At 36.4% G+C, this 10,972-nt stretch overlaps 2 protein-coding genes across 2 annotated transcripts in view; both read left to right on the forward strand.

The window, feature by feature from the left end:
• LOC135479856 (ATP-binding cassette sub-family C member 4-like) overlaps positions 1-7,546 on the forward strand; it is a gene marked incomplete at its 3' end in the record, with an annotated part of 70,639 nt that extends 63,093 nt beyond the window's left edge. Inside the window, exons 10-11 of the mRNA XM_064759760.1 lie at positions 1,645-1,761; positions 7,520-7,546. Of these exons, the coding sequence (XP_064615830.1) occupies positions 1,645-1,761; positions 7,520-7,546 (144 nt within the window). The remainder of the gene's footprint in view (positions 1-1,644; positions 1,762-7,519) is intronic.
• An 8-nt stretch (positions 7,547-7,554) lies between these two features.
• LOC135479608 (ATP-binding cassette sub-family C member 4-like) lies at positions 7,555-10,743 on the forward strand. Its single transcript, XM_064759496.1, has 4 exons — positions 7,555-7,623; positions 8,743-8,934; positions 9,200-9,381; positions 10,612-10,743. The coding sequence occupies exons 2-4, from the start codon at positions 8,755-8,757 to the stop codon at positions 10,721-10,723; spliced, it is 474 nt and encodes a 157-aa protein (XP_064615566.1). The 5' UTR covers positions 7,555-7,623; positions 8,743-8,754; the 3' UTR covers positions 10,724-10,743.
• The last annotated feature ends 229 nt before the right edge of the window (positions 10,744-10,972 follow it).

Below are 10,972 nucleotides of genomic sequence, written 5' to 3' on the forward strand. Positions count from 1 at the left end.
GAGTTATGGAATATTTAGACTTCTGATTTGAGGGATTGTGAGTTATGGAATGTTTAGACTTCTGATTTGAGGGATAGTGAGTTATGGAATATTTAGACTTCTGATTTGAGGGATTGTGAGCTACGAAATATTTAGACTTTTGAGTGAAGGGATTGTGAGTTTATGGAGAATAAAGTCTTCTCCATCAAGGAATTAATATGACAAGGTAGGTTTTATTTTTGATGAATTACAGAACAGCAGGTATATGTATTCCTGAGTTGAGGATAGCTTGGACATGGTTTAGGTTTCTTTAGGGGGTACAACTGGAAATGTTTTAGGTTTCTTTATTTGGGAGGTACAATTGTATTTTGATCTTTTCCACAGATAGTTAAAAACCATTGTAATACAGTTAAATAGTTGGTAAATCTACTTTGTTGTGAGGTTTGCAATCTTTTTCTGACTTTATTGGCTGCATGTCTTTCCTTACCTGTCCTAAATGGAGTGAAGATGAAAATAAAAAATTTTTGAAAAACTAGCTTAAGCAGAAAGAATATATAAATCTTTATCCAAAACTACATGTAATTTTATTTATTTATTTTTCGAGTTGGGTTGACTGCATTGAATATGCTGGATTCCAGGGATGTGAAACCAGGCTTTTTGTATTGATAATTTAACAAGTTTACATTAACGAGTTTACTTGTCTAATATTAACTTACAATAATGATAAACAAAATTTCCTCTTTATAAAATCAAAAAATGGTGTCAGATGTATCTTTACTGATTTTTTTGTACTATATTGTTGTTAGACGTTTTTCTACAGGGTGACATGTTTTTTAAAGCATGAGATTTGATGTGTTGGTAATCCACTCACTTTGTTGGGACTCATAGGGTATCACTGAGGTCACATCCATGTGGGTTGCTTGAAATAATTCATTCATACCTCTTTGTCATACGTGTGTACTTCGAATGCAAAGGGCTAGAAATGAGCAGTATGTCTCTGCATGTGTTTAATATTTAACTGCCGACAATTTGATGTGACGTCACTGGTCCCAATAATGGTCAGGGAGATAGCCATAGAAACCAGTGTTTCAAAATGCCTTTTAGTTTCTTTGTTATTGACAACTCGTGGTCCATAAAGGCACCATAAAAAAATACATGTAATGAATCAAGTAAATATAGTTTGGGAGGTGCTTATGCAGTGGTCTTTCCACACTGTAACGCTTCATGTTTTCTTTTCTTTTAAGTTTAAGTTACCCTTTGTTTATATTGCATAATGTGTGGCATTATAAATAATAGCACACTACTGGCTGTACATGTACAAGTGGTGTTTGCCATTCTGAAATGAGCAAATTATTGGTTATTATCGGGCTTGTCACAACATATTATTTGCAAATGATTGAAGTTATCATTGATTTAAATATTTATATTTTTGCTATCGTGAAATTTCATCATTTCTTTCTTGAGTACGATACTGATAATAAATATTTTAAAATTAATGCTCCATGTATCTCCAGTATTTCTGTGATAAATTCTTCCAAATTACCATGCTGTTGTTTTAAGTTTTCCAATGTTCTGAAGTGTTTCTGTATTCCATGATGTAACGTAAAAACTTTCACAGTAGTATTTGATGAGGTGTAGTATTGTTTGTTGTATATGTTGGAGCAGACCTTCCTGTCACTAGAAGAACTGGAAGAGAGTGCATCGCTGAAGAAATCATCCAATCGCCCCCCACCTAGCGAGTGCGGTGTCACCATTAGCAATTTCACTGCCAAATGGGACAAGGTACGAGTAACCATTAGTCATTTGTAAACCAACATTATTGTCAGCAAATGGGAAACAAAATTTGTGTGAAGTTACATCTGTACAAAGCTACATGTCATATCCATACAGAGTTGGTGTAGGTTAGGTTTCCATGGTTATGGAGTATAGCTAGATCAGGTGAATAACCCTTAATTATAAATAGAGAAATGAAGGCCAAAGAGACACAAATACAGTAAAATAATCTGAGTGGATAAGAAATGTTGGTCATTTTGACATGTTTTTATTGACAGGTCACATGACACATTTTTTAGGAAAGTTAAGTAGTACTTTGTTTTTTTTTAGTTCTGTAATTGTGGTGGTTCTGAACAAGCACATTCTCATCCAGGCTGTTTTGTCTTCTGTTTATATAGAATATTGAGATATCTGTAATTGTGGTGTTTCACAACAAACACGTTCTCACACAGACTGTTTTGTCTTCTGTTTGTACAGAATGTTGAGATATCTGTAATTGTGATGTTTCTCAACAAACACGTTCTCACACAGGCTGTTTTGTCTTCTGTTTGTACAGAATGTTGAGATATCTGTAATTGTGGTGTTTCACAACAGGCACGTTCTCACACGGGCTGTATTGTCTTCTGTTTGTACAGAATGTTGAGATATCTGTAATTGTGGTGTTTCTCAACAAACACGTTCTCACACAGACTGTTTTGTCTTCTGTTTGTACAGAATGTTGAGATATCTGTAATTGTGGTGTTTCTCAATGAGCACGTTCTCACACAGGCTGTTTTGTCTTCTGTTTGTACAGAATGTTGAGATATCTGTAATTGTGGTGTTTCACAACAAACATGTTCTCATCCAGGCTGTTTTGTCTTCTGTTTGTACAGAATGTTGAGATATCTGTAATTGTGGTGTTTCTCAATGAACACGTTCTCACACAGGCTGTTTTGTCTTCTGTTTGTACAGAATGTTGAGATATCTGTAATTGTGGTGGTTCTCAACAAACACATTCTCATCCAGGCTGTTTTGTCTTCTGTTTGTACAGAATGTTGAGATATATGTAATTGTGGTGTTTCACATCAAACACGTTCTCACACAGGCTGTTTTGTCTTCTGTTTGTACAGAATGTTGAGATATCTGTAATTGTGATGTTTCTCAACAAACACGTTCTCACACAGGCTGTTTTGTCTTCTGTTTGTACAGAATGTTGAGATATCTGTAATTGTGGTGGTTCTCAACAAACACATTCTCATCCAGGCTGTTTTGTCTTCTGTTTGTACAGAATGTTGAGATATCTGTAATTGTGGTGGTTCTCAACAAACACGTTCTCACACAGGCTGTTTTGTCTTCTGATTGTACAGAATGTTGAGATATCTGTAATTGTGGTGTTTCACAACAAACACGTTCTCACACGGGCTGTTTTGTCTTCTGTTTGTACAGAATATTGAGATATCTGTAATTGTGGTGTTTCACAACAAACACGTTCTCACACAGGCTGTTTTGTCTTCTGTTTGTACAGAATATTGAGATATCTGTAATTGTGATGTTTCTCAACAAACACGTTCTCACACAGACTGTTTTGTCTTCTGTTTGTACAGAATGTTGAGATATCTGTAATTGTGGTGTTTCTCAACAAACACGTTCTCACACAGGCTGTTTTGTCTTCTGTTTGTACAGAATGTTGAGATATCTGTAATTGTGGTGTTTCTCAACAAACACGTTCTCACACAGGCTGTTTTGTCTTCTGTTTGTACAGAATGTTGAGATATCTGTAATTGTGGTGTTTCACAACAAACACATTCTCATCCAGGCTGTTTTGTCTTCTGTTTGTACAGAATGTTGAGATATCTGTAATTGTGGTGTTTCACAACAAACACGTTCTCACACAGGCTGTTTTGTCTTCTGTTTGTACAGAATATTGAGATATCTGTAATTGTGGTGTTTCTCAACAAACACGTTCTCACACAGGCTGTTTTGTCTTCTGTTTGTACAGAATGTTGAGATATCTGTAATTGTGGTGTTTCTCAATGAACACGTTCTCACACAGGCTGTTTTGTCTTCTGTTTGTACAGAATGTTGAGATATCTGTAATTGTGGTGTTTCACAACAAACACGTTCTCACACAGACTGTTTTGTCTTCTGTTTGTACAGAATGTTGAGATATCTGTAATTGTGGTGTTTCACAACAAACACGTTCTCACACAGGCTGTTTTGTCTTCTGTTTGTACAGAATGTTGAGATATCTGTAATTGTGATGTTTCTCAACAAACACGTTCTCACACAGGCTGTTTTGTCTTCTGTTTGTACAGAATGTTGAGATATCTGTAATTGTGGTGGTTCTCAACAAACACATTCTCATCCAGGCTGTTTTGTCTTCTGTTTGTACAGAATGTTGAGATATCTGTAATTGTGATGTTTCTCAACAAACACGTTCTCACACAGGCTGTTTTGTCTTCTGTTTGTACAGAATGTTGAGATATCTGTAATTGTGGTGGTTCTCAACAAACACATTCTCATCCAGGCTGTTTTGTCTTCTGTTTGTACAGAATGTTGAGATATCTGTAATTGTGGTGGTTCTCAACAAACACGTTCTCACACAGGCTGTTTTGTCTTCTGTTTGTACAGAATGTTGAGATATCTGTAATTGTGGTGTTTCACAACAAACACGTTCTCACACAGGCTGTTTTGTCTTCTGTTTGTACAGAATATTGAGATATCTGTAATTGTGATGTTTCTCAACAAACACGTTCTCACACAGACTGTTTTGTCTTCTGTTTGTACAGAATGTTGAGATATCTGTAATTGTGGTGTTTCTCAACAAACACGTTCTCACACAGGCTGTTTTGTCTTCTGTTTGTACAGAATGTTGAGATATCTGTAATTGTGGTGTTTCTCAATGAACACGTTCTCACACAGGCTGTTTTGTCTTCTGTTTGTACAGAATGTTGAGATATCTGTAATTGTGGTGTTTCACAACAAACACGTTCTCACACAGACTGTTTTGTCTTCTGTTTGTACAGAATGTTGAGATATCTGTAATTGTGGTGTTTCACAACAAACACGTTCTCACACAGGCTGTTTTGTCTTCTGTTTGTACAGAATGTTGAGATATCTGTAATTGTGATGTTTCTCAACAAACACGTTCTCACACAGGCTGTTTTGTCTTCTGTTTGTACAGAATGTTGAGATATCTGTAATTGTGGTGGTTCTCAACAAACACATTCTCATCCAGGCTGTTTTGTCTTCTGTTTGTACAGAATGTTGAGATATCTGTAATTGTGATGTTTCTCAACAAACACGTTCTCACACAGGCTGTTTTGTCTTCTGTTTGTACAGAATGTTGAGATATCTGTAATTGTGGTGGTTCTCAACAAACACATTCTCATCCAGGCTGTTTTGTCTTCTGTTTGTACAGAATGTTGAGATATCTGTAATTGTGGTGGTTCTCAACAAACACGTTCTCACACAGGCTGTTTTGTCTTCTGTTTGTACAGAATGTTGAGATATCTGTAATTGTGGTGTTTCACAACAAACACGTTCTCACACAGGCTGTTTTGTCTTCTGTTTGTACAGAATATTGAGATATCTGTAATTGTGATGTTTCTCAACAAACACGTTCTCACACAGACTGTTTTGTCTTCTGTTTGTACAGAATGTTGAGATATCTGTAATTGTGGTGTTTCTCAACAAACACGTTCTCACACAGGCTGTTTTGTCTTCTGTTTGTACAGAATGTTGAGATATCTGTAATTGTGGTGTTTCACAACAAACACGTTCTCACACAGGCTGTTTTGTCTTCTGTTTGTACAGAATGTTGAGATATCTGTAATTGTGGTGTTTCACAACAAACACGTTCTCACACAGGCTGTTTTGTCTTCTGTTTGTACAGAATGTTGAGATATCTGTAATTGTGGTGTTTCACAACAAACACATTCTCATCCAGGCTGTTTTGTCTTCTGTTTGTACAGAATGTTGAGATATCTGTAATTGTGGTGTTTCACAACAAACACGTTCTCATCCAGGCTGTTTTGTCTTCTGTTTGTACAGAATGTTGAGATATCTGTAATTGTGGTGTTTCACAACAAACACGTTCTCACACAGGCTGTTTTGTCTTCTGTTTGTACAGAATGTTGAGATATCTGTAATTGTGGTGTTTCTCAACAAACACGTTCTCACACAGACTGTTTTGTCTTCTGTTTGTACAGAATGTTGAGATATCTGTAATTGTGATTGTTTCTCAACAAACACGTTCTCACACAGGCTGTTTTGTCTTCTGTTTGTACAGAATGTTGAGATATCTGTAATTGTGATGTTTCTCAACAAACACGTTCTCACACAGGCTGTTTTGTCTTCTGTTTGTACAGAATGTTGAGATATCTGTAATTGTGATGTTTCTCAACAAACACGTTCTCACACAGGCTGTATTGTCTTCTGTTTGTACAGAATGTTGAGATATCTGTAAATTGTGGTGTTTCCACAACAAACACGTTCTCACACAGGCTGTTTTGTCTTCTGTTTGTACAGAATGTTGAGATATCTGTAATTGTGGTGTTTCACAACAAACACGTTCTCACACAGGCTGTTTTGTCTTCTGTTTGTACAGAATGTTGAGATATCTGTAATTGTGGTGTTTCTCAATGAATACGTTCTCACACAGGCTGTTTTGTCTTCTGTTTGTACAGAATGTTGAGATATCTGTAATTGTGGTGTTTCACAACAAACACGTTCTCACACAGGCTGTTTTGTCTTCTGTTTGTACAGAATGTTGAGATATCTGTAATTGTGGTGTTTCTCAATAAACACGTTCTCACACAGGCTGTTTTGTCTTCTGTTTGTACAGAATGTTTGAGATATCTGTAATTGTGATGTTTCTCAACAAACACGTTCTCACACAGGCTGTTTTGTCTTCTGTTTGTACAGAATGTTGAGATATCTGTAATTGTGGTGTTTCTCAACAAACACGTTCTCACACAGACTGTTTTGTCTTCTGTTTGTACAGAATGTTGAGATATCTGTAATTGTGATGTTTCTCAACAAACACGTTCTCACACAGGCTGTTTTGTCTTCTGTTTGTACAGAATGTTGAGATATCTGTAATTGTGATGTTTCTCAACAAACACGTTCTCACACAGGCTGTTTTGTCTCTGTTTGTACAGAATGTTGAGATATCTGTAATTGTGGTGTTTCTCAACAAACACGTTCTCACACAGACTGTTTTGTCTTCTGTTTGTACAGAATGTTGAGATATCTGTAATTGTGATGTTTCTCAACAAACACGTTCTCACACAGGCTGTTTTTGTCTTCTGTTTGTACAGAATGTTGAGATATCTGTAATTGTGATGTTTCTCAACAAACACGTTCTCACACAGGCTGTTTTGTCTTCTGTTTGTACAGAATGTTGAGATATCTGTAATTGTGGTGTTTCACAACAAACACGTTCTCACACAGGCTGTTTGTGTCTTCTGTTTGTACAGAATGTTGAGATATCTGTAATTGTGGTGTTTCTCAACAAGCACGTTCTCACACAGGCTGTTTTGTCTTCTAAATATTGAGATATCTGTAATTGTGGTGTTTCACAACAAACACGTTCTCACACAGGCTGTTTTGTCTTCTGTTTGTACAGAATGTTGAGGATATCTGTAATTGTGGTGTTTCACAACAAGCACGTTCTCACACAGGCTGTTTTGTCTTCTGTTTGTACAGAGTGTTGAGATATCTGTAATTGTGGTGTTTCTCAACAAACACGTTCTCACACAGGCTTTTTTGTCTTCTGTTTGTACAGAATGTTGAGCAGAACACATTGGAGGACTTACATTGGAGGACTTGTCTGTGGATGTGAAACCAGGAAATCTCCTGGCTGTTATTGGACCAGTGGGAGCAGGAAAGGTTTGGCTTTTTATTATCTGGCTCTTAAAGGTGGAGAAAACATAAAAATGACAAAGTTCAGATGAAAGAGTTCGAAAAGTTATTCCTAAATGTGGTCTTTAATATTTTTCCTGATTTTTCCTTAAGGTTAAAAAGACTCATGGAAATCATTTTTATATGGTGTGTATTTTGGGACAACCTTTTGATATTTATATTCTGTGTTTAATAATGTCATAAATGAGGATGTAACACAGGTTTAATAAATATATTCGCACTAGAATTTGTTTTTTTCAGCAAACAAATGTATTAAATCTCAATTTGGATCATATTTATATTTTTAATATGTTCATAAATATTATAATTTAGGTTAAATGCATACGTTTCGATATAAACAACAAATCTACATTCAAATAAATTTATTAGACAAGCATCACATCCTTCTGTAGAACATTATTATGCAACAACGATAAATACCAAAAGTTTGTCCCAAGTACCCACCATACAAAAATTTTTTCAAATACTCTTTTCTTATGAAAAAAAATCCCCAAAAATATTAATGATCATATTCACAAATAAGTTTTGATGCTCTTTCATCTGATTTTGGCGTCATTTGTATGTTTTCTTCGCCTTTAAATCTGAACTACAAGTTCATGTACGTGTGCCTGTAAGAGATACTGGCAGGGCCACAAGTAGGCAAATTTTCATACCCATAAGTCAAATAGAGAGTCAGTTTTATTTGAAATTTGTTTGCCATTTGTTCGTCTGTAGATTTAGCCGGTACTTGTGTCCTCTCATAATTGCTACTTTTATTTTTTTTTTTTCATTGGTGTTTTTATGATGTACTGAAGAATATTTCACTCACAGCAGCCAGCATTATGATGAGAGGAAACCGGGCAGTCTGAGGGGAAACCCACAACCATCTGCAGGTTTTCCTTGAAAGATTGTGAAATAATACTTTAGCCCACCATCTTTTCTGGATAAGATAATCATTATATTTAAATAAAAATAATATGTTAAAAATAAGTATAAAAAAAAAACAAGCAAAAAAAAAAACAAAGCAAAAACAAAACAAACTCATGAGCTGTATTATTATTCTTAAATTTGATGTCAAAATCAGACTGATAACCATTGCTTTTTTAGTCGTCATTGTTGATGTCCATCCTTGGAGAGTTGCCCGCAGCACAGGGAGAAATTCTGGTCAGGGGGAAGATCTCTTATGCAGCCCAGCAACCCTGGGTCTTCTCCGCCAGTCTTAGACAAAATGTCATCTTCGGGCAAAAGTATGATGCTATCAAGTACAACAGAATCATCAGGCTGTGTGCCCTGAAAAAGGTGAGTGTGTTAATGGGCGTAAGTCGAGGCCTTTCAAAATTTCGAGTAACCCATAATTAGAAAAAGCCCCTGTCATAACTGTGTAGTGTATGTTGCAAAAATCATCACTATGAACTACATATTGAAGGTGTGAGTTCAAACCCTGCTTTGGACAGGGAACTTAAGTTTTCCGCCACTCGCATTATGCCTAATTTAATCAAATATTCACTGATGATGTAATCAGTCCTATAGATGCCATAACTCCTCTGTCCTCTAACCCTGACAGGACCTGGAGGTGATGCCCCACGGGGATGGGACGCTTATAGGTGATCGGGGTATCAGTCTTAGTGGAGGTCAGAGGGCAAGAGTCAGTTTGGCGCGAGCGCTTTACATGGATGCTGACGTCTATCTCCTGGATGACCCGCTGAGCGCTGTGGACGCCGAAGTGGGAAGACACATTTTTGAAAAGTAAGTCAAGCAGCTTGAATGAGGAGACTTTGCGACAGCTACATTGCAGGTCCACATTGAACTTAAAAACACATCACCTTTCTTATGTGACGTTGCAGTGCTTGTGTACTACCTGGGTATGTTATGAGCACATACACATCAATAGTTGTGACATAATTATAATAAAGGAAAGAATAAAGGGTTCATATCTCAGTGCGGTATTGTTACTGTCTGGAAGGTGTTCCCCATTATAACATACCAAATGGAAATTATGATGTATATCAGTAGTTTGTATGTACATATTGCCCTGTAGAGCTCAAATAGGAGTGCACACATTGATTTGAATTTACATGAAGGCATGTACAATTATATGTATGTCAGACATATTTTTCTAACACTTTTAAAATTACCTTTTACAAACCTGATTCCTGATGATGGTTTACACTAGTTCATTGTTGTTATATCTCAAGTACAATGAAACCTTTTTATTACATATAGTAGTTCATTGTTGTTATATCTCAGTACAATGAAACCTTTTTATTACATTTAGTAGTTCATTGTTGTTATATCTCAGTACCTTGAAACCTTTTTATTACATATAGTAGTTCATTGTTGTTATCTCAGTACATTGAAACCTTTTATTCCATATAGTAGTTCATTGTTGTTATATCTCAGTACAATGAAACCTTTTTATTACATATAGTAGTTCATTGTTGTTATATCTCAGTGCATTGAAACCTTTTTATTACATGATTGTGGGTGGTAATAACTGTGGACATATATTTATTTCTCAGAAATTTCTAAGCACTTACATTTGGGTGGACATTGCGTATGTGGCCTTTTCCCTAAAATTCAACCTTTTTGCTGCCTGTTCCTGTGAAATGTGATTTGACTGTAGTGCAGCAGCATTTACCTGGAAATTTCTTGGTGTTGTTTTTACTTTGTTAGTATTTCTGACTTCCTTGGGCATCCTGTCACTATGAGAACTCAGGGCTATCCCAGAACCATGTGGACCATTAAACTCTTTTATGTCTGATTATTGTGTTTAATTTTGAACAAAAACAAATGACCAGTATCACTTGAATGACCAGTCAGTCACTGCCAGGCTGGCATGAACATCTCAAAAATGCATCCCATGATCAAAGACAAGGAGAACAAGATCCCCAACAAAAATGTCATTCGCTGTACTAAGATCTGCTGAACCCAGCTAAATAGTGCTGTAAGTAATTGATGTGTTTATCTGTGCCACAGAGTTATCATGGGTTACCTGAGGGACAAACCCCGCATCCTGGTGACCCATCAGCTCCAGTATCTGACTGTCGCTGATGAAATCCTCATCCTCAAACAGGTAGGTTGTCTTTAGTTGTGTTAACCTGTATGGGGAAATTAAATTACAATACATCTGCCAAATGCGTACCACTGGGTTACGTGAGGGACAAACCCTGCATTCTGGTGACCCATCAGCTCCAGTATCTGACTGTTGCTGATGACCATTCTGTGACATTTTGGTGGTACTGATACATGCACAGTAAATGACCATTCCGTGACATTTTAGTGGTATTGATACATTCGCAGTAAATGACCATTCTGTGACATTTTGGTGGTACAGTAA

This window comes from Liolophura sinensis, chromosome 12, assembly GCF_032854445.1.
Source record: "Liolophura sinensis isolate JHLJ2023 chromosome 12, CUHK_Ljap_v2, whole genome shotgun sequence".
Lineage (NCBI taxonomy): Eukaryota > Metazoa > Mollusca > Polyplacophora > Chitonida > Chitonidae > Liolophura > Liolophura sinensis.